The sequence below is a fragment of the Rosa rugosa genome, chromosome 7 (genome assembly GCF_958449725.1).
Source record: "Rosa rugosa chromosome 7, drRosRugo1.1, whole genome shotgun sequence".
NCBI classification, from domain to species: domain Eukaryota; kingdom Viridiplantae; phylum Streptophyta; class Magnoliopsida; order Rosales; family Rosaceae; genus Rosa; species Rosa rugosa.
Window position 1 is genome coordinate 751729 of NC_084826.1, and position 23526 is coordinate 775254.

The 23526-nt window shown below is 38.1% G+C and overlaps 5 protein-coding genes across 8 annotated transcripts; 2 read left to right on the forward strand and 3 right to left on the reverse strand.

Moving 5' to 3' along the window:
* The first annotated feature begins 167 nt into the window (after positions 1-167).
* On the forward strand, positions 168-4845 carry LOC133722624 (ALBINO3-like protein 2, chloroplastic). Of its 2 annotated transcripts, none has more exons than XM_062149496.1 (14): positions 168-589; positions 883-989; positions 1083-1210; positions 1569-1640; positions 2110-2211; positions 2497-2553; positions 2763-2828; positions 2938-2985; positions 3245-3421; positions 3522-3577; positions 3706-3823; positions 3960-4049; positions 4259-4368; positions 4454-4845. In XM_062149496.1, the coding sequence occupies exons 1-14, from the start codon at positions 222-224 to the stop codon at positions 4650-4652; spliced, it is 1698 nt and encodes a 565-aa protein (XP_062005480.1). In that variant the 5' UTR covers positions 168-221; the 3' UTR covers positions 4653-4845. The 2 variants fall into 2 exon arrangements, with proteins under 2 accessions (XP_062005480.1, XP_062005481.1); XM_062149497.1 differs by having other exon boundaries at positions 4023-4049.
* Positions 4846-4957: 112 nt separating this feature from the next.
* LOC133720810 (probable histone acetyltransferase HAC-like 1) lies at positions 4958-7914 on the reverse strand. Its single transcript, XM_062147283.1, has one exon. It carries the CDS (start codon positions 7796-7798, stop codon positions 4958-4960), a length of 2841 nt encoding a protein of 946 aa, XP_062003267.1. The 5' UTR covers positions 7799-7914.
* Positions 7915-8530: 616 nt separating this feature from the next.
* On the reverse strand, positions 8531-13845 carry LOC133721579 (uncharacterized). The gene is made up of 9 exons (XM_062148234.1): positions 12881-13845; positions 12022-12113; positions 11202-11902; positions 10843-10913; positions 10025-10114; positions 9700-9891; positions 9464-9574; positions 8969-9104; positions 8531-8865 (listed from the first exon to the last, which is right to left on the reverse strand). The coding sequence occupies exons 1-9, from the start codon at positions 13253-13255 to the stop codon at positions 8711-8713; spliced, it is 1923 nt and encodes a 640-aa protein (XP_062004218.1). The 5' UTR covers positions 13256-13845; the 3' UTR covers positions 8531-8710.
* A 1145-nt stretch (positions 13846-14990) lies between these two features.
* LOC133721108 (pentatricopeptide repeat-containing protein At5g27110) lies at positions 14991-18371 on the forward strand. Of its 2 annotated transcripts, none has more exons than XM_062147634.1 (2): positions 14991-15201; positions 15761-18371. In XM_062147634.1, exon 2 carries the CDS (start codon positions 15843-15845, stop codon positions 17952-17954), a length of 2112 nt encoding a protein of 703 aa, XP_062003618.1. In that variant the 5' UTR covers positions 14991-15201; positions 15761-15842; the 3' UTR covers positions 17955-18371. The 2 variants fall into 2 exon arrangements, with proteins under 2 accessions (XP_062003618.1, XP_062003619.1); XM_062147635.1 differs by having other exon boundaries at positions 15194-15320.
* Positions 18372-18497: 126 nt separating this feature from the next.
* LOC133721109 (ALBINO3-like protein 2, chloroplastic) lies at positions 18498-22936 on the reverse strand. Of its 2 annotated transcripts, XM_062147636.1 has the most exons (14): positions 22531-22932; positions 22325-22431; positions 22043-22170; positions 21324-21395; positions 21025-21126; positions 20766-20825; positions 20575-20640; positions 20408-20455; positions 20136-20312; positions 19972-20027; positions 19750-19867; positions 19358-19447; positions 19014-19123; positions 18498-18924 (listed from the first exon to the last, which is right to left on the reverse strand). In XM_062147636.1, the coding sequence occupies exons 1-14, from the start codon at positions 22893-22895 to the stop codon at positions 18768-18770; spliced, it is 1656 nt and encodes a 551-aa protein (XP_062003620.1). In that variant the 5' UTR covers positions 22896-22932; the 3' UTR covers positions 18498-18767. The 2 variants fall into 2 exon arrangements, 1 of the variants encoding a protein (XP_062003620.1); XR_009852064.1 differs by lacking the exon at positions 18498-18924 and having other exon boundaries at positions 19078-19123; positions 19704-19867; positions 22531-22936.
* Positions 22937-23526: the final 590 nt, after the last annotated feature.

Consider the following 23526-nt stretch of genomic DNA (forward strand, 5'->3'; position numbering starts at 1 on the left):
GCGGTAAATATATATAAGGGCCCTATATATAATTAAACTCAGGTTTACCCAAAAACAGAAACAAACAAAATAGGAGTTAGCTCCCTAAGCATAAGTGTTAGCCATTTCTGCATGCATGGACCGATAGCCTAGCCTATATATATATAGCACCACTACGACGCCACACACAGACGGTTACGGTGACGGAGCCACGGCGGAGACTGAGATTCGCATTTTCTATCATGGCATCGTCATCCTACTACCTCCGTCGCCGCTCCGCCTCCCTCGTCCTCCGCGCTCTCTCTCATCCTCCGGCGCGTCAATTCCACCTCCTCGAGAACCCTAACCTTCTCTCTCCTCACGTCCCTCTCACTAGGAGCAGGAGCAGCAGTGCCTACTCGTTTGCTCCGACTCGCACTCTCACTCTCACTCTCACTCTCACTCACTCTCTGTGTTTGGATTTGGATCGACTCGCCGGAGTTGACTCGGCGGCGACTCTGTCGGCGGTTTTGAATTCCGGCGGTGCTGAAGGGTCGCTGCAGCACCTGCGTCCCATTCAGGACTTGATTTCAGTGCTCGATTGGTTCCATCAGCTCACTGGTTTACCATGGTAAATTACCTAGTTTTACTGCTCCGATCCACTGTGTTTTGTTCACTAAATTTTATGGCCGCATGGGTTCTGTTTTGGTCGGAAATTAAGTAAAAGTAAAGCTTCATTAATTGTTGGTTGAGAACTTGAACACCAGATCATGGAAATATAAAATCTGTTTCATTTTATTTCTTTTGCTTTATTAATTAATTATGAATCTGTTTTTCAATTTTACAAATTAAACTATATACAAGTACAGTATGAAAATTTGAATATGATTTTTTTGTGTTTTTTGGCATTTGAATTATTCACAGGTGGCTAGTTATAGTTTCCTCCAGTTTGGCAATGAGAATTGCATTGCTCCCCATACTCATTGTGCAACTCAAAAGGTTGAAAAGGATTGAACCATTTCTTCCCAGATGTGAGTTTTGGATTTTGCACTTCAGTTCATTTGAGTCAGCTGTACGTTTTGCTTTGAATAATTAATGTTAGTTTCATATGCATTTCGTAACAGTGCCTCCTCCCGGGTCATCTTGCTACTCAGCAAAAAGTTACTTTCGTCGAATTTCTCTGTTTGAAAAGAGGAGGAGGGAAATAGGATGTCCCTCATTTCTATGGCTAATTGCAATCCCCATTGTTCGGGTAATTCTCTTATCTGATTTAGTTCTATATCATATGAGGTCTCCAAATTAACATATATGTCATCCATTAATTCTCATTTGATCTACTATGTGTTGTACAAGTGCGTGGTTTATTTAATCAAGTTTTGAATGTGAATTGGATTTTGAATCAATGATAAGACAAGAAGGGGTAAAGTTTGACCTCAGTGATTAATCATTAATCTTAGTTGATTTGAAGGGTCTTCTGTTTCTGTGATTCTAGGAATGCCAAGTTTCTCAAGAAAGTTTAGATTATGGTTGTAAGAGAAACATGTATTGGTCTTTCTACGACTTGGAATATTGTGCTCTTTCTAATTCCCTCCCTTCCACTTCATCTGTAGGCTCTGTGCTTTTCCCTCTGGTTCAGAAGTATTCGAGAGATGTCACTGAGTAACCATCCAGGGTTTGATTGTGTGAGGCACTGAATGCTTATGACGATACACACATGCGTGCACTCAAATTTAAGAAACTTATTGCTATCTGTGTCACGTATTCATAGTTGAGGAGCTAGCTAGTATGAGATTGTCTTGCAGACTTGTTTGCTTTCTGGAAGCTACTCTGACACTTTCATCTAACTTAGTCATCTGTGAAAGAGAAGAATGTTGATAACTTCATAGTTCATGCTTATGGCACAGTATCTAAAGTTTAGATACTTTTTACATGAAGTTTAAAAATCCAGGACCAATGACGTCGAGTATATTTTCTTTTTTATCTTTACTTGTGTCTTGTAATGTAACTTTCTCAAGTTTTATGCGATGTCTCTCTATATAGCTCAACAAAACTGCTGACAATATGGTGCTGCTTATTCATTGGCTTTACTTGATCCAGCTTTACTTTACTGTTGAAGGAAGATGAACATTGAATGTATTGGATTCATTTCAGGGTGGCACTTTATGGTTCCAAAATTTGACCGAATTGCCTCGTGATGTTTTAAGCTGCATCTTCCCTTTAATGATTGCTGGTTTGCATTATAGCTATATTCAGGTAATTAACTATGATCTGGTCTCTGTTAATGGTTTTGATTTTTTTTTCCTTACCATCTCATCTATCTTTGCTGATTTCAACCTTCAGGGTGATTATATAGTATCACAGTTCTTAAACTGTAGATATAATGTTCTTATCTTCTCCAAGTTGATTTCATTCCTTCATCAAAATTTCTCTCGTATCAGTCCTAAACCAATGCCTTCTGTTTGATTCTAATAGTGGACTTGAGTTATATTTGTCAATTATAAGAGTACATCTGACATTTGATCTCCTTTGACTTACCAGATTTGCTTTAAGCCATCTTCAGGAAGGAAGTTCATGTTTGGCTTATTATCTGAAGAAGTGAGTAGATTCACACACGCAGAACATATACCAACAGAAATGACATCTCTTGATGCTTTCTACCTCCCTTTTTCCATGTATCGGTTTTTATAAGATGCACTCTTTTTTGCTTGCCAGTTGAAATTGCATTTTATATTCTTTGGTGGAAAAAAGTGTATTCATTTTCACACAATTGATTGGAGTTCTGTATCTTATAATTTTTATTGCAGGAATTTAAGTTCCAATTGAAAGCTTTGACTCTGCCTATCTACTTGTTTTGCTATTTTGTTCCTCAGGTAATTTGTTAATTTATTTGTGTGAAATTAGGCTTTATTATATTGGATCACATGAGTTTTCTCTATGCTGGCCCTTAGAAAAGTTCTACTTGCTCACATTGTTTTGCAGGGATGTCTAGTCTATTGGGTCACAAGTAATTCACTCAATATTATTCAGGTAGGTCACTGTACTTTTTTTCCTTAGATAGCCCTCTACATACTGTTGAAGAACTTTGTTTAAAACCTTGGCAACTTTAACCTCAAGTTCAATATGTCAGGCTGCAAAAGGCTACTCTAAACAGTATGAAAACACTTCTTGGCCACCTTATCTTGTATTTCATCCTTTGTTTCCTCTTGTACTAGTTCTCTTGTTGTTCCCTTTTGTTGGTAAGAAACTAGGTTTTCCCAATTACATCTGGCTGCACTCAACTTTTCAGGCATTAGCTCTGGCTGATCCTCGTGTATGTGCAAAGTTGGGGTTGCCAGACAAGAATCATAGTAAAGAGACTTCGAGTTGTGAGGAGTTGGATAATTCTAGACTATCACCCTTGGTCTCTCCTATGGAATCAAAAAAGATATCTCCGCAGATCCCATCCCCTAGAGATCTGAGTAATGTGAGTATTTATGAAGTAAAATTTTGTGCAATCTGTGCTTTTTCAAATGTTTCTGTAGGTATTTGCACAGTCGTAACTTCATAGTTGGGACTGTTGACAGCTTTCAATCAAACTCTTATCAGAAGGACATAAAGAAAGAGCACTACATTTGCTAAAGTAATTGATCTCTGCTCTTCAAATACGTATATCTTTATTTTATCCCATCATTAATTACCTATTGTCCTACTTCTATGTAGGCTTAGCCAGCTCTTTTTTATGGTTGTAATAATATTCTGTTTGAACAGAATTGCTCTTGAAAAGGATCCTGAATATATAAGAGCATTAATTCTAATGGGTCAGACTCTATTGCAAAAGAAATTGAATGCAGAAGCAACCGAGTACTTTGAGCGTGCTATAACAAAGGTCTATATTCATGTCTACTTTATATCCTCTCTACCTTTTTTTCTCTGGTACCATCATGGATAGTTTCCATTGCAATTTTATGAGCTGTGATTATAATATATAGTCAATGGGAAGCTACTCTCTTATTTCTCATCAGATCTTTATTGCTGGTCATCCGACAAAAGTAGAGGACATTGATAATCTAATTGTTGCATCTCAGTGGGCTGGTAGCGCCTACATACGACAGGTAAGGCTCAGTAATGTTCTACTGACTGTCAAGCTTTCCTTGGAAAATTTTGCGGCTTTGAAATTCCATTTATAGTTGAATATATATCCAAGAAAATGTTGCTGTTGGGGTTTTCATTAGTCATAGCCATGGAACTACCAACTATAGTGAAGTCGGTCCATAGCTCAAAATCTTTTATATTTTCAATCTTTTCCCACATGTTTGAATAGGGAAAAATGGAGGAAGGGATTGTACACCTTGAAAGAATTGCACAGTTGGAAGAGCCAGATGAACCAAAGAGCAAAGCTCATTATTTTGATGGGTTGTTAATGCTGGCAAGGTATTCTTATTGTAGTAAATGGTGAAGAAAACTTGCACCTATCTATATAAACTACTTGAGTATTAATCCTAGCTTGGCATTACAGTGCTCTATCAAATGTGGGTCGCAAGGATGAAGCTTTAAAGCATCTGCGCTTGGCTGCTGCTTATAATCCTGCTTACAAGGAATACTTGGAACAATGTAAAAATATGGACGACAGTGTTGTCAGCGGTAATAGGAAAGTCCAGCAAGACAGAAGAAAATTGGGCAACAAGAAGAAAGACAAGAAAACGAAGAATTGCTAGCGTGGTTGTTGCTTGATGATCGAGTGCAATTGATTAATATTGTAAGGTGCCTGTATGAGCTTCCTCTTGCTCAAGAGTTTGGCTCTGAAACTTTTGCATGAACTTCTGTTAAAAGTAAGGTACACTTGGTCCATGGAAGTATATTAAATGCTGGATTTGCTACTTTTTTTTTTTTTTTTTCAATGTACCAAGACTCAGCTTTATTCAATTGCACATTTCTTTATACAAAAATAATCATTGAATTCATTGAATAATTACACTGTACAAATTGCAGTACATACAACAAATAGAACAGCGGAGAAATACTAAAATGGAATAATGTATGGGAATACCCATATCCCAGTCTCAGGCAACCACTGTGATTCTGTTGGCAACAAGGTCTGGCTTGAACAACTGGACACCTCAATGCTAGCTTTATATCTTTTAGTCCCATCTCTGGTTTTCCCTCGCTGATCTGTGTACTTCCTCAGGTCCATGCAACGCGGTACAATGCAATTTGATTTTCTACATTCTTTCGAATGCAAAATCAATCCAAGCCATGCCTTTTTACATAGTTCACAACCTCCAGCAGCTCGAACAGTGCACTTCTTTACATGGACAAATAGCTTTTTAATTTTGAGGCAGTTTGTGTTAGGGTAAGAGCAAGGCCGGTTCTTGATAGGGTAACACACAGCAGCATGTTCCAACACATGGAGCAGTTCCTTTATCGATGCTGGACTCAATCCTTCAGTCAGTTGTGTCTCTCTACTGATCTTTGTCACATGACCAACCGTGGGTGAACTGCCTTTGTCTTGATCAATCTCACATATCCAGCTCTGATCAGCAACTTTATGGCCAATGCTGCTGCATGTCTTGTTCTTCTCAGCACTAGTCAGTGCAGTAAGATCACTGAGGTGATGGAGAATCATCAGTGAGGAATACTTGGCCTGGCGAAGCGTGTCAAATTGATAATGATTCTTCACACAGAAGTTCAAGAAAGAAGTCCTTTCCTCGAATAAACCATTGTTCAAAATAACCTCTCTATCCTTTGTATCAGGAAGCTCATAATCCTCCAGTAGTACTATTACCTGAGAGAGCACATGTTGTTCCATGTCGACTGTCATGTGCGTGTCCTTCCCACCACAAAGGCTATGGCATTTTTCACAAAGGTGAAAGTTTTTGCACTGACTACAAGACCAGTGTTCCCCAGATAATATCGCTTCGTTGCAGCGAATGCAAACATACTGAAAATTGACGACCATGAAATTCTCCCTGTTGGTTAAGATAGCATCCCCCAGTTTCTGCATCAGAAGAATATCTTTGGTGGAACCATCAGAAGCATTTGTATGTCCCATCGCTTCTAAAGTTCTCTTTCTAATTTTTGTCTCCTCCTCCTTGCCAATCTCCTTGATCAAATCTTCAGCAGCATTAGACCAATAGTCACCATCAAAATGTGGCAAACGAGCTGCTGTGACCTTGGAGTGGCATTCCCCAGTACTACTAGGAATAAAATACCGATCATATAAGTTAGTGGTGCCGACCACAATCCCTTCATTACTTGCTTTCTTTATCATCGACTGATACCATTTACGCAGCTTAACTGGCAAGGGTGTCTTCTGCATTGGTGGATGGCAGTACAGAATATAATCTTCTTCCTTTGAAGGGGGGCAGGCCCATATGTAGGCTGTCACGAAGCCTTGTTTCTTGCAAAACTCAAGGTATCCTATCAATACTTCATGGTAAACAAATGTCCGAAGAGCTTCTCCTGTCACAGCTCTTGCTTCTGCAGGTCTAAAGTACTTGACTGAATCAAGATATGATATATAAACACAACCCTTATTTGGATAGCTACATTCTGAGCCGAACTCTTGCACATACATTCCGAAAATACACACATCTACACCATCAATCTTCTGAAACATAAGAATGACCTTGGATTTGTATGGGAATTCAGCAGGGTAACTCTGTTCAGGAAACAGATCCAAATACTGCTGCTTCACTTTAACTGTTTTCTCAACCGATAAAACCTCTCTTACAACAAGACCTTCCACTCCTAGAACCTCAGAAGATTCATTTCCTTTATCCTTTGACCTTCTCTTTCGTCTCTCTTGCTCGAGGCACCTAATGAGTCTTTTCTCGATGTGGTCACTAAGCATACTAGTTGGCAGATCTTTAGCACAAAAACCAACATTTTTCGGCTTGTGCTCTCCGAATTCCATCTCTTTCAACAGACATTTGAAACATACATACTCGTCCGAATCACACTTATCATTATAGAGAGCACATATCTGATGTTGCCATCCCTCACACCTACCACACCGCACCCATGGCTCCTCTATCTCCTCATCATTTTTCTTCTTTGCGAGTGTCGCCTTTGAAACTTTGGTATCCCCCAATGAGATATCTCCACTTCTTGTATTGTTATAGCACCGCGAACAGAAACAATACTTTGCACCATGCTCAGTTGGTGTGCTGTAGTAGTTTGCTCTCTCCTTGATACGGCCACCACAGTTTGAACAGTACAATGGAGTCGCCGCAAACAATAGCCTACCGGATGCACAAAACTGACACACTCGATCATAGTTTGAACAATGCATTGGCGCTGCGGTAGACAATAGACTCAGCAAATGAGCATTGATGTGCTCTGCTGTTAACACTCCATCCTTTGTTACTTCATCGACAAGTACTTCTGGTTTCGGCTCCTCTTGTATGGAGTTCTCAGCCTCTCCCATCTTCACTTGCATCACTTCAGAATCAAACGACACAGGAGACTCACACTGCGAGTGTGCAAGTCCTTCTTTAGTTTCAACCTTCAACCTTTTCGAACAAGGAGCCGTATCTTCACTGCTTCCCGAACTAAGTTCATCTGAATCAGCAGGCTGTTGTGACTCTTCTGAAGAAACTGCAAGGCTTCTCTTTCGGTTTCGTTTGTACATCTTTGTCACTGGTGGCGGCTGCACATTCTGCCCATCAAGATTTGAGACTTGTTGGACTTGCATAACGTCGACATTATTAATATCCGAAGTCATCGTGAACCCGTTAACATCTTGTTGCTTAGTATCGAAAGCAATCCCTCCTATGAAATCATCAAAAAGGCTCGAAATCGAAGACAGTTCCGGGTAGCCCTGAATCTCCGACGAACTAGTGAATCTCTTCATCACATCCATCTCGTTGAGTCCATTCAGGAATTGCGATCTCGAAACCTGCGGCAGACTAGAACCCTAGAAACACTGGCACGAAGACGACCTGAAGCGAAAAACCCTAGTAGGAAAGTAAAGCGAGATTTACGAGCAGATTTGATGTCAATCACACAAGGAAAGGCCAGCGGGGTTTATAACTAAAAGAGAGACCCACAATCCCGTTAGAAGAAGGAAAGACGCGAGTTTTTTAGAAATTCTTTATCTTTCAGAATTTTATTAATTATTCATTACCTAATAGGAAAAGGAAAGCGAAACAAAAGAAATGTTTTGTTGCCGATTTTGATGGCGATAGTTACCCGTTTCTAAGTTGAAGAAATTGTAAAAATTACCCTGCAATCTAAATAATTTTCCTGTAATAATTTTTCTAGAGTTAAGAATATCCTTAAATTTATCTAAATACATTTAGTTATCATATTGTGACTATATGGTAACCCGAAATGCTTTTATCTATGAGAGGTGATAGTCACACTCTCTTTTGCTCTAAAAATGCTAATCACACAATGAGTAGAGTTTTAAACCACAAAAGGAAAACAGTGTGATTTTCAACTCCCTTATCCATTTTAGCATTCACCGATTGTATTCATTTGTTCAAATTCATCTCCAACGAGACCTATATTGGTTAACTAGCCAACAACTAATACTGTGAATTGTGAAAGACACATGTTCAACTCTCCCTGCCATAAAAAAGGAGTCTGAGTGGAGTGGGATAAAAAATAATAATAAAATTAATTAATTAAAAATCGTAAAACTCCGCAAACAAGTTTAAAAAAGAAAGAAAACAGTAGGCTACTCATTAACAAAAACTAAAAAACAGACTGGCCAATATCCGTGAAAAGGAATGACCACACTATAAACGTATATATATCCTTGTCTGAAAGGCTATGTTTGGACTTCTGTTGAAGAGTTTGTAGCTAAAGAATGGAACAAAGACTGAGCCTCTACTAGTTTTTCCCTAAGCATCACATTGTACTCGTACAAACTTTTAAGATTCTTCTGAACATCAGACATATCCATTTCAGCAGGGTCCTTTAGTTCTGCAGTGAACAAATATAAAAGTAGCATAAGGACGAAAGAAAAGCCAAAATGAACTTGAGGCGGAAAAAAAATGGTCACTGTTCTGAATGAGTTGATTCTTACCCAGTGAAGGGGGTGGAGGAATCATATCATCATTTGTGAGAGATGATGCTTTAGGCAGGGACGAATCTTGCTCGCATGAAGCAACACCTTGCTGTTTTCCATTCCTTGTAGAGGCAAGTAATTCACTTTGCAGATGCTGCGAGACGAGTATAAGTGAGGTATACCGATTCAACATGTCATGTCCACATTTTTCTCAATCAATAAAGTAAAGTACAAAATGACACTTCCATAATTAACAGATAAGTTAGCTACACCTTAAGTTTATCCTTGAAATGACAACATTCAAACCATGATCAACACACATTACATCATTTTAGAAGCCCTTGCACAATGTTCTTGTGGTTATAATGTAAAGCCATGTAAAAATAAATATGTAAATTTGGCCTATGCATTTGTAAAAGTTATAATATGAGGAATTGGACTTCTCATACATGATGATTTGCACTAAGAGATACCCATGCTTTTGAGAAAGAAACAAAATTAATCATGACTCACAGGTCCAACTCCAGCTCCAGAATTTGATGAACTTTCCGGAGGGTTCACTCTAGTTCCCGATGTATAAAATTCCACATCCCCAACAGTGTCCAAGCACTCTTGAACGACAGTCTGCACAACATAAAATTTAGGAAAATAAGTCATTTTTTTTCTGAGAAGTACCATAACATTATGAAATAAAATTTTGAAAATGGGTCTTTCAAGGACTAAACAGGTATATAATTATAAAACATTACCTTCTTGTTATTTAAGCTGAGTTTCCTGTTAAAACTAATGGTATCTGCTTCTCGGTGCATTCGCTTCTGTGATGTCCCATTTCGGAGTACTGGTTGTGTACTGAAAACAGTGCAACATGATCTGTTGTTTGTGCTCTCATAACAATCATCCAATGCTTTGCAGTTCCATGTGTACATCACATATTTTCTCAACTAGTGAAAAGCACATGTGTCGGTGAGTTTAACATATCAAATCAGACCAATATCTTATCCAAAAGCAGTAAAAACAACAATGAGACTCAGACAAATATGAACAAAAATAAAAGGAAAACAGAAAAGAAATTACTTTATCCCAATGGTCTTGAGCTTTCCGCCGATTTCTGATCGTGCGCAGCACACTATCTTCATTCCGGAGTTTTTTAATCCTAAACTCACACTTCCAAAGTTAAAAAGGACAAATCCATTAGAAACATATAGCATACGAATGACCAGTAGGAAAAACTTCAACTTTCAGTCAAACTAAATTATCACTGGAAAATATACATAAAGATGCTGAGAGGCTGCTAGTTTTACACATAAATTTGAGACTCAGGAACTGGAGAAGTACATTTGTGCCTGCTTTAGACCATAACAAGCCAATTTCATGCCTAGGGCATAGCTGGAAGATGGTAGGCCTGTAAGAACAAGCATATGCCAGTAAAGGGAAACCACAGAGGTTTCTGATGGAGATACAAACCAAGCACTACTTAAAGCCACAGATCTGTGTACTTGTCTATTATCATTTCATTTTCATAACTAATCATGAAAATAGACTTCGAAGATGAGGAAGCTGGACAGGGCCAGTGGCATACATAATTAATTACCACATTGCCCAAAGAAAGTTTGGCTGCTTTCGGCTGTTGAAAACAGCATTGCATATGCTGTGATTTCTAGCAAACAGAAATAGGAGACCCCTAAAGGGACTGCCATTGCAATTTAATATGGAGAACTTTCCTAAGCCTAGTGCAAAGTGCAAACACTCACTAGTAATGGTCTGCCCTATTGACATTATCTTGATTTTGGTTGCAACCTAAGATTTTTCCATTATGTGTCCTTTGAAACTTTTCATAAGCATGAAACTAGTGATGAAGAACGAAGCAAAACTTTGAGGGTCAAGTATCATACTTGCACCAGAAGGTAGAAAAATATGCCAATGGAGATGCAATACAAGCCGCCAAGATCCGCAAGGAAGCTCACTGCATTTTAAGGTAGAAGAAAAAATTAGATCATAACATACAAATAAAGATAATCAATACGTTACAGGAATTAAAAACTGAATACTTCAACTGAGACATGTGGCAACAAGAAAATCATCTGTTGGTAAATTGGGATTAAGGAAAGATTGCAACAGCAGAAAAGGAGAAGTAAAGATCAAATTAATGCAAACAGAACCACAAAAGTTGCAGGTTACTATGGGTAGAATTAACATAGAACATACTGAAAGGATGGATCTTGTTTACTTAAGGGAAGCACATGTTACTTACCAGGACCCATAATATTTTGCTTATCTATCTCCACAATGTAGTCAGAGAGGAAGTTGATGTACAATGTAGTGTTAAGTTTTCCATCCTTAGGACTTTGAAGGGATGCTTGGAGCTGACTTGTGTCATTAAAGAATGAACCCGGTACAAACGCATGAAACAGAGGTTGGATGAGCCTTAGATCATGTAGATTATGGTATATCCGCGGAAATAAGCTGAATTTCAATATATTTGTATTACTCCCTCTGAATGTAACTGGTCTATCATCCAAAGTACTTGCATTCTTCAGGGTTCCACTAACAAAACTCAGATGTCTTTTATTAGCATGACTCCTTGTAGTAAGATTGAATTGAAATCCAACAGCAGCAGCAGGATTATCAGGAAGATCAGTGAACTGCCAGGAAATGTACATATTGTCTTGAATTGGTTGACAATTATTGCACCTAAGAGTTATCCTTGGTCCTCCACTTGTATTTTGACATGAGTAGTTCCCAAATTTTGACAGAGGAACCACTCTGTAGTCAATGAAGCCAGGATTTCCAGTGACCAAAGTACCCAGATCACGTAAGTTTGAACAGCTCATACTAGAAATAGTGGTTATGTTAAATTCCAGGTCATTGTTGAACAAGGCCAAATCGGGTGCATTTGATGCTCTGACATTATGTACCTCAATACTTCTCTTTGTTATGATTTGGTAGAGCAACCTGTAAAAAAACTGAAAAGCCAAGTAAATATAAACTAATATGATGAATAGTACTCACAAAAAGAAATCCATGCAGCTAAGAAACAGCATGAACAGAGAAAGTTTTCACAAAATACTCACGCAGCAAACAAACCAATAAAGAGTATCCAGCTTGCTGTTGAAAACATTCCACCAAGTTCTGTTTTCCGTTTCTTAACCATCTTTTGATCATCCTATACCACAAATGAAGCTAGTTAAATCCATTGTCATAATATGATATCAGAATGAACAAGAAAGCTACTGATAAAACTGCCTCTTAAAAGGAACATCTAATTGAATGTTGGAAAGTATCTTCAATAAGTAGCATAGACAAAGCTCACTACAGATGAGTTATCTACGAAAGAAAAAAAAAAAAAAAAGCAAATGAGAGAGCAACCTGACAGAAAAGCTAAACTGTACGAACAGTTCCTCAAAAAGATTAAAGGTATAACAAAAGGTCTCCGAATACAAATTTGTGTGTATTTTACACCACAGAATTACATCTCTTTTTCAACAAACATGAATCCACTCACATGATAACCTTACCATTCAGTTACAAAGCTCGTTTTATGCTGCACCAATCTTTTCTTTGCCTAATATTTTTCTTCCTTCAAATGGATACATTCAAGCAAGCCAAGAGCAAAGCAATGAAAGAAGTTGGAGTTATACAAAGTACATCAGCGTTACTGCACAGTGAATGCAAAACCCAGAAGTGGTGCAAACTGCAAAACATCTCAAATCTAACACTCTTAAGTTCCAAATCTGCAACATTTTGCGCATATATACTAACTAGCTAGTGAATCAATCACAATTTACATCATAATGATTAGGTTCCACAAACTTGCCCCAATCCGACAATTACACTAACCACAAAAAAGCTCACAAATTGTTCATCAAAGCTATTAATTAACACCAGAGATTAATTAATCTAGCATAAAAATGAGCCATGAAACTAACTAACCAGCCAATGCCTAGTGGCAAAGCAAACATCCAATCTGCTAACCCACCATCTCAGCCTGAACCAGATGCTCCTCCCATCATTACCAACCTTGGTACACCTCAGAAACAAGCAGAACACAAACCAAGAAAGCAGCAACACAAGCGTGGCCTCCAAGAACACGGCTTGGGATTGCGTGAACTTCTTGATGGAGTCAAAAGAGAAGATGCTCTGCGGTATGCCAAAGGCGAAAGAGTCGTCGGAGACGCCGCCGTCGGTGGAGATGGTGGAGTTAGCCGTGAAGAGGACGCAAGCGTGGCTGGTCCGGTTCTGAAGATATCCAACTGCACAAGCACAGTGGCTTCCATTGTAGCTGAAGCTGTTTGCTGGGCAGCTCATTCTTCTTCACGAAATGGTTTTGTGGGTTTCGTGAGAAACGAAGAAAGATGGAATCTTTGGTTTGAATTGTGGGGGTTTGGACAAAATGGCTTGTGGGTTTTGTTGGAAACAAAGAAAGATGAAATCTTTGCTTGGATTTGTGGGTTTTGGGACAAAATGGTCTGTGGGTTTTGTTAGGAACACAACAAAGATGGAATCTTTGCTTTGGATTGTGGTTTTGGACAAAATGTTTTGTGGGTATTGCAAATCATGAAATGTGCGAGTGTTTTTTTGCTGAAGGTGCTGCTGAGAAAACTGGAGGGTGTTTGTAAGAAGACACAAACAAGCGACCAATCTTTGATTTTGGCGCTTTTTGGGGGGTCAAAGCTGTGCTAGAAGTTGTGAGTTCTAGGGAGGGATCACACAGTAGTAGTAGATACGTTACTTTTAGACTTCCGGAGGTTTCTTGTGTGTTTGGGAAGAACTGTAGGGGAAGCAAAGAATGTGAAAGCAGCTCCTTGTCGTGGCCAGTAGATTAGAAAAGACTAGCATTCTAATTAGAAACTTGTATATTCTGATTCTTTTTCTTTTCTCTTTTTTTTCCCATGTGGTGTTCTTCTGGTCTCCTTGTAACAAAAAAAAGATTTTGTGGCGTATGGGATCCTCAACATCCATAAACAGTTCAATGGAGTCCACATGGGGTTGCAAGGAAGCAAATAAAGGAGATGGCCATGGTTGCTAGGCCAGTTGGCTATCTGTATCAATCAGCCAGCTTTTTATTTTTTATTTTTTTTTATTTTTAATAAAATTCTATCAATCTTTGACATCTGTTTCTTTATACCAAGGAAAAAGAAGTTCTTAATCTCTTATCATTGAAATTCATAATTTTTTAAGTTTACTAGTAGCATCACTCATCTTCATAATGGTAGTACTTTCAGCCAAAAAATTGTAACACCATTGACGTTATCTGACGTTTTAGAGGTGGACAGGTAGTACGGGTACATGCAGCATACTCTAACATGTCGAAATCAACCCTTTCTTTTATAAATTATCTCTGTCTTATAATTTTACTATTATAGTTTGCTAATTTTATTATTGGTAACACATGAATTTTAGGAGCTCCTTTAAGTGAAGGAATTCAAAACTTTTAAACTCTTTTTAATAAATTTTCCAGCTTTTTTTTACTTTGAAAATCGTAAAAGAAAATAGTATTAAGATAGTCTGGATATATCAGTTTTAAAATTATTTAAAAATTATAATTTAGATGTGTGAATATGTGATTTTTGAAAGAAAAAAAGATTGTATGCTATAATTAATATTTTAGACAAAGAATTTTTTTTTTCTTCGTGGCTAAACCGTGATTACAAACCCTCAAATATTAGTCTTTGCTCCCCTTTGTGACTCTGCAAATGCTTGCAAGATATGTTTTCATGCTCCAATCAAATGTGAAGAATCATTAGTTGTTGTAGTTTGTATAGTAGTATGATCAAAACCACTCAACTACACCAAAGTATAGATCGAATTTCTGAACCATGTATAAACCGATTTCGAAATTCGATTAGAGTAAAATGTCACAGACAGTATGCTAATTGAGTAGTTCACTTGAGCGCACAAGCTTGCTTCTCAAACCAAACTAAACCAAACCAACCTATCACTGAAATAACGGTTCAGGCCCGAATCCAAGAAATAAAAGGGTCGGGTCGAGACGGAGAAAACACAGTCAGAAATCTCGAAAAACCAAGTAAACAAAGGTATCTGCTTCATTCCTTTTGTAACCAAAAAAAAAAGGTATCTGCTGCTCTTTCTCACACGTTGGACTTCTTCTCCTACCTTGTTAGTTGGTTTTCTTAGAGAGAGAGAGAATGATGTATATTTGTACTCCAGAAGTAGTTATATGAATGAGTGCATGAGAACTCCACCTTCTCTGCTATCTCTCTCTATTGACTCAGCTCTGCGATCTCTTCTTGGTACTATTATCTCTATTTGCTTCATTGATTTCAGTAACTTTTTCATTGAGCGTTTTTGGTTTGAGGTGTGAAATATGGATTGCTTTATGGTTTTGGGGGAAATGGGCAGGCTTAATCTGGTAAGTTATGAACTGGGTTTGTGTAAAGTTTGAATCTTTCATGGTAATTGATGCTGGTTAAGTGTGTGCTATTCATAGTTTGCTTGCTTCATTAATTCATTAAGTGCTTTGGTTTGACTTTGAGGTGTGAAACAATGGATTTCTTTCTGTTTTTGGGTAATGTGCAAGTTTAATCTGGTGAGATATGAACTGGGTTTGCTTAAAGTTTGAATCTTTCATAGTAATCGATGCTGGTTAAGTGTGTGCTAGTGGCAGTTGTTTGGCATGCTGATTCTATTGATTAGGGCCTTTGTGTTTTCAGACAATATGTAAATGTTCTGTTTAGTAACAAACTCAAACTACTGAGCTCAGTGCTACTTGTAATTTTTGAATGATGATCAATTTTAAAGCAAAAAATAATGGGGATTGTGATGATCAATTTTAAGATGTTGTTTGACCAGGAAAACTACAAAGACGACTAGTTTGTCTCTTCGCCTAACTCAGACAGTCGGACCCTATGCTTGGGCGCCTTCTGAATTACATATGGACTCCACCAAACTATTATCCCTCTTAAGAACATGCATCACTTCGAAGTCGCTGAGACCAGGCAAGCTCGTCCACCAAAAGATACTCACTCAAGGCTTCCAATACAACACCCTCTTGTGCAAAAACCTCATAGACTTCTACATCTCTTGCCATTTATGCCCTTCTGCAAAGCTTGTTTTCCAATCCATTGAAAACCCATCCAACATTTCCTTGTGGAATTCTCTCATGACGGCTTACACCAAGAACCTCATGTTCATTGACGCTCTTGAGCTCTATGAAAGGTTACTGTGTTACCCCTATATGGGTCCTGATAGTTACACCTACCCAAGTGTTCTCAAGGCCTGCGGTGCATTGGGTAGGGTAGGTCTTGGAAAGATGATCCATAACCATTTGATAAAGACTGGTTTCATATCAGATATCGTCGTGGCAAGTTCCCTTGTGGGAATGTATGCGAAATGCAATGTGTTTGGTCCTGCAATTCAGCTGTTTGATGAAATGCCTGAAAGAGATGTGGCATGTTGGAATACTGCGATTTCTTGTTATTATCAAAATGGGCAAGCTCAGAAGGCAATGGACTTGTATGAGAAGATGAGGAGTTCTGGCTTTGAGCCTAATGTAGTAACGATCACTACTGTTATTTCATCATGTGCAAGACTTTTGGATTTGGAGAGAGGTAGGGAGATTCACAAGGAGTTGATACAAAATCGATTCGTTTTGGATTCCTTTGTTAGTTCTGCTTTGGTAGACATGTATGGGAAATGTGGATGTATAGATATGGCAAAAGAGATTTTTGAACAAGTCCCAAGAAAGAATGTCATCGCTTGGAATTCCATGATTGCAGCCTATAGTGTAACAGGTGACAGTAAATCTTGTATCGATCTTTTTAGAAGGATGACTGATGAAGGAACTAGTCCCTCTTTGATTACTTTTAGCAGCATTTTGTTGGCTAGTTCAAGATCGGTCCAATTTCAACATGGAAAATTCGTGCACGGATATATGATAAGAAACTATGTAGAGGCTGATATCTATGTTTACAGTTCGCTTATTGATCTCTACTTTGTGTGTGGAAGTATCTCGTCTGCTAAAAATGTCTTTGAAAAGATGTCCAAGACAAATGTAGTTTCTTGGAATGTTATGATTTCTGGATACGTGAAAGTGGGAAATTATTTCAGGGCTCTAGGGTTATATGATGAGATGAAAGAAGCTGGTGTAAGGCCAAACGCCATCACGGTAACTAGTATCCTATCGGCTTGTTCACAACAAACAGCACTGGAAAAGGGTAAGGAGATTCACAGAACTGTTGTTGATAGTGAGTTGGAAACCAATGAAATAGTCATGGGGGCTCTCCTTGACATGTATGCTAAATGTGGTGCGGTGGATGAAGCACGTAATGTTTTCAATAGATTACCAGGTAGAGATCTTGTGTCATGGACATCCATGATCACGGCTTATGGGTCTCATGGTCAGACTAAAGAAGCTTTAAAGCTTTTTGATGAAATGCAACAATCCAATGAAAAACCAGATGGAGTTACTCTTCTTGCAGTGCTATCTGCTTGTAGCCATGTTGGATTAGTTGATGAAGGTTGTTGCTATTTCAATAAAATGATCGGTGAATATGGGATTGAACCGAGAATAGAACATTACTCTTGCTTAATAGATCTTCTTGGCCGTGCTGGTAGGTTGAATGAAGCTTACCAAATCATCCAAAGAACTCCACAAATTAGGGAGGATGTTGACTTGTTAAGTACACTATTTTCTGCATGTCATTTGCACGGAGATCAAGACTTGGGTGTAAAAATTGCAAGATTGCTAATTGAGAAGAATCCTGATGATCCTTCAACATATATTATGTTATCACATAGTCTTGCTTCTGGAAACAAATGGAATGAGGTGCGGAAGGTGAGACTAAAGATGAAAGAATTGGGATTAAGGAAAAATCCTGGGTGTAGCTGGATTGAGATTAACGAGAGGATTCAGCCTTTCTTTGTTCAAGACCAGTCCCACCCAGAATCCGAAATGGTATATCAGTGTCTCAAACTTCTCAAGAGTCACATGGAGGGAGATGAGTTATTTCCACACTGGGGATCAGCAATATTTCATACTATATAGAAGCATTTACTTGAATTTGAGCTCAAGGTAGGATTAGGAGATTAAGAATTGGTACATGACAGTGTTTGGTTATGAGAACTAATACGAATTGGGGTGTAGCAGTGAGATGCATTTTGTTTTGTGAGGAGAAGAAGAAATGTCTTAAACGGATAGGTTTTGCCATGGTTTGTGAGATTATTTTGTAATGGTTTAGAATCTTGAGTACGACTATGCCTTCCTGAATCTTTGTTTAGCACAGTGGAATTACGCATGCACAAAAAAGTCCTAGAACTTATGCACAGAGAAGTTCTCCTTTGAGTTCTCTATTTGGGAGTAATCATAGATTTTACTTAAAATTTTCAATAGGCAATAAGCATCACAGGTTTAACTTCCATAACACTGTCTACTTTGCCAAAACACCAGAGGTTGAGAGAGAGTTGAAACGAAAGATCATTTCCTGCTGTTCTTTTAGCCCCCCAGAGTTGCTTGGAAAATAGTACGTACAAAACCTGGCAGACTGCCATAAATCATAATATCAAGTACAAAAGATTACACAGAGGGGAAGAACAAGACATTTCAACAACTGATTTTCATTAATGATTTGCCTGGTAAGTTATTTAATCCAGGACAGGACATTGTAGAATTTTATTGTAAAGATACAAATCAATGATCGGTAACTATAAAACTGAAAAATTAATGTACTATCAAGTATCAAATCAGATACAAACCAGTATAAATAAAGGGGAATGCTATTGGCACTCCCGGTTGTATTTCTAAAATCCTGTATCAGATGAGTGCAAATGGCACTGCCCTAGCAAAATTTGCATTTGAGAATCAATAATCGGATCGTCTACTGCTGGCAAGATCACTGACTAAACCATCGTCCTCATTTTCACACTGCTCCACATATTCATTGTAAGCAGGATTATAAGCAGCAGCCAAGCGCAGGTGCTTTAAAGCTTCATCCTTGCGACCCACATTGGATAGAGCACTGAAACACCAAACTATGATTAATACACAAGTAGTTTATATAGATATGTGCAAGTTTCAGACACAATTTTACTACTCTAATAAACATACCTTGCCAGCATTAACAACCCATCAAAATAATGAGCCTTGCTCTTTGGATCATCTGGCTCTTTCAATTGAGCAATTCTATCCAGGTGTACAATCCCTTCTGTGAATTTTCCCTATTCAAACACATGGGAAACCAAAGTTTAAAATTAAGGCTTGTGTTTTGAACCTGCTGAACCAAGCACAGTCACATGGCTCAGTCAAGCGCTGAGAACCTAAATACCAAGGAATTGAAGATAGATAATGATGACATGATGCTAGTCATCTGTTCAGCACTAGCTTGAAAAATATGTATTACTTTCGAATAAAATAGAAGATGAAAGATATCAGTAAAGCAATGCTGTGCTCACCTGCCGTATGTAGGCAACACCCGTCCACTGAGACGCAAGAATTAGATTATCAATATCCTCCACTCTTGTGGGAACCCCGGTACTAAAGAGCTGATGAGAATTTAAAGAAGGGTCAGGTTGGTAAATTTGCTTACATCAGCTTCTGATTAATGAATGAATAAGCAAAGAATACTGAGATAGAACATAGCACAGCAATTGACAAGCATGAGCGACTGATAAGTAACATGCCTCTGAAGTATCATATTCATTAACTTTTTGTGATGCAGGAAGACATGTTTACAGTGAACTCTAAAAATCTAATAATCACAAATGGTGGTGCAAGGTAATTATAACACCAAAGAATAACCTGATCATGAATGCTGGTATGAAAGCAGAAAAGGCAGAATGTGGACCTTGGTTATAGCACGTTCCAAGTATTTAGTAGCCTCCGCATGCAATTCTTTCTGCAATAGAGTCTGACCCATTACAATCAATGCTCGTACATACTCGGGATCTTTCTCAAGAGCAAGTCTGTTTTAAAGAATTGTTTATCAGTGCATCTATCATGGATGTTGCTAAATATAACAATTTATAATCAAGCAATATAAGTAAGTTGATGAGAAGAGAGCAATTACCCTAGCAAAGGAAGTGCTCTTTCTTTATCTCCTTCTGATAAGACTTGAATTGAAAGCTGTCAATAATGACAGCCATCAAATAACGAAAAATACAAAATAAAACTTAATGCCTGAACTGACACCTGACAGACACAAATCAGAAGGGTCTAGTTCATAATACTCACATTAACAAGTTCTTTAGGTGACAGGTTCTGTAAAGATATTTTCTTCATTTTAGTAGGAGAAGCTAAGGGTGATATTTCAGGAATACCCAACTTCTCAGAATTCTCAGTTTCTGTAGGCCTGTCATTGTCTGGCAACCCCAACTTTGCACGTACAGCAGGATCCTTCAGAGCTAATTGCTGAAAAGATAGCGAGATATTATAACAAAAAACAAAAAACAAAAAAAAAAGGGTTTAGCATACTTATCTACATTGTTGTTAGTGCAGTGACTCACCTGAATGACACTTATTGAGCTATTTGTAACCCAATAGACTAGACTTCCCTACAAAACAATGTAGAAGAGTAAATGGAAATTTCTAACACCAGCATAGTGAGAACTCACAGAATTCATTATAACATAGTCTAATTTCACATAACTTGATGAAAAAGCTGACAGATTACCTGAGGAATATTGTAGCCGATAAAAAATAAAGGCAATGTTATGAAATTCAAATAATACTTGTAGCACTGCAATAAGATAGAAAGACTTGTCAATTATGTGAAAAGAAAATACTTGAATCAATCAAATCTTGTAATTTCAATTAACGAAATAGAACACCCCAAAGAATCAATAAATCTATCTGCAAACTCACTTTAGCTAATGTGCCAAACACCCCCTTCATTGTCTTGAGAGAAGATGCCTTGAAAGAAATCTGCAAGTCAAAGAGACAAACACCAGCTGCATATTTAGCACCCAGATGTGGGGAAATGGATCATTATCTCTACAGTTTTGAACATTCTTTGCACATATTTGACAGTATAATCATCCAGAAGGTTGAACCGGCTAAAAACAGAGAAAATGTAAACAGCTTAATCAGAAGTCAACAGAGACCAGGTACATGATTAAGATACCTGAACATTGGCATAGTGCAAACCAGCAATCAGGAGAGGAAAAATGGGGCCTGAAACACCATGAGGTAATTCAGACAAATTCTGGAACCACAAAGTGCCACCCTGAAATGAAATCACCGAAATCCATGTTCACTTGCTTTTAATACTAAATCATAAATTGCATAAATGATAGCAATGATTCAGAACTTCACAATATGACTAAAAACCTTGAAAGCAGTATATAATAGACAAGCATTGGAGAAAACTGAAATAAACTAAACTATTTCAATAGCCGAAAAATAAACTGTATGTATTCTTACACAATCAAATCCAGGATGATTATCCAGTGACATTCTGCGAATGGTAGTCAACCACAGGAAAAAGCATGGAATCTGCAGATGAATTAGAAGACAGGTCAACATCATAATTCCAAAAACTTTTTGTTTTCATCTATAGTCACATATTGTTTAAGCAGACACATTATAATCCATTCTGTCGGTAGAAAGACAAAGACATCTTTTTCTCACAACCATTACCCAGTCTTCGTAAGTAACTTGAAATTGACAGTTTAACAGAGCCTTACAACCAATCTACATTAGTCATCAAAGTGGCTGACTCTTAACGAACTTGCAAATTCATTCATTGAACTTTGTTGTTTATTTTCTTACGGTCTTACCGCTCAATAAAAATATTAAATTAAATAAATTGAAGATATCTAGACAAGACATAAGATGTACAGAAAGATCTGTAATCAATTATTAACAATTTTTAATCACTGAGGCTACTCATGGCCGTCGAATAAATATTTTCCAGGTTCACATCAATCATTCAACGACCAAAAATCTCTAACCCAATCTATCAATCCCTAAATCTCCAACACCATCATTACAAATCTATGTCCATGCCTTTATATTGGCTCGTACAGTAACTAACTTGCCTACACACCTGCTTTATTAAACTCACAGCTTACACATGGGAACAGAAAACAAATACATCACTCCAAAAGATAACACTACCCCGAATAATCACAGTGGATTACCTGGACAGAGAAGTACGCAAGGAACCACAAGAACGAGGGACATCCAATTTCCCTTCTTTCCTTTCGAAATACAGAAATGTGATCAGTATAACTCTTTCCTGAGAACATTGGTGGCAGTGGAGGAGGCACTATGAGAAATGCATATGAGTTAAACAAAATTTAACAAACAGATGGCTACTTCGAAAAAGATACACTAGTAACAATGCATATAATTGATCAACAACTGCAGAAAATTAACAAAGTAGAGCCACTTTTGGCTTGAAATGAAAGTCGAAAACTCACATTTCGGAGACAACTCTCCGATCCTCTTCAGCTTCTTAAGCTGCACAATAAGCAACGGAAGCAATGCGACTCTCATAGCCACAGTAGAGGACGCAATCACTATCCACCTGCATTCAATTCGAAATCTTCACCATTCGAAAATCACATATCCGCATACAAATTCCAACACCTTGAAACAAAACGGTGTTTCTTCACGAAACGCTCACCATGGCAAACCAGTGAGCTCGTGGAAGTGATCGAGCACCGAAATGAGGCCCTGAACCGGAAGCAGCGACTCTTCACCACTAGCAGTAGCACCAAAATCCAAAACCTCAAACTGAGTAGCAGAGTCGTCGGCGACTCCGCCGAAATCCGATTCATCTGGAGAGGCAGAGGCGGAGGAGAAAAATCGAGAGTGGGAGGAAGCGAGAGTTTGATTAAACGCGAAGGCGTTCCGAAGGTGAGTGTTGGAGTTAGATTTAGGGATAGGGATAGGGTTTGAGAGGAGGTGGAATTGGCGGGAGTGAGAAAGAGCGGGAAGGAAGTTGAAGGAGGGGCGGAGACGACGGAAGAGCTTGGAGGAGGTTGCCATTTGTGGCGGGTGCGGAAACGAGTCTAGGGTTTTAGGCTGTTTTTGCCGTTAAATTCACACTAAAAATAGGCTTTTACCGTTAACTCGCGATGTAAGCGCGTCGATTACCTTTTTTTTTTTTTTTTTTTTTTTTCTTCTCTTGGTTACAAGAGGTCGAAAACTAGATCCAAATTGGCCAAAAATGTAGAAAAAATTTGTGGAAGATTTCTGGTATATTGCTTCACAATGAAAACGATTTACAATCTACATGCATTTATATAGAAGATGATGGAGTAAAGAAACAAACTTCAATCATTCATTTATATCTCTCAACAGTTTTTATTTAATTTAAGAAACGAACTATAAACTTAAATTAACTTACTTTATCACAACATATGCACAAAATTAATAAGGCGCACAGTAAGGTAAGTAAAGAATGAACAATACGGTATGGGAGTGTAACTTCCAATAAAAAGTTAAGATGCGCAGGAGTGAGTTAGCAGTTTAAACTTTGCTTGGCTAGGATATCAGTTTGCAACTGTATTCCTCTCCTTGTGTATGTCTTGGATCGGAGAGTACAAGAATCAAAGAGCTGCATCATGGACTTGCAATTAGATAGAAGAGTCCCAACTCCCGAGTGAGTTTGCAATAC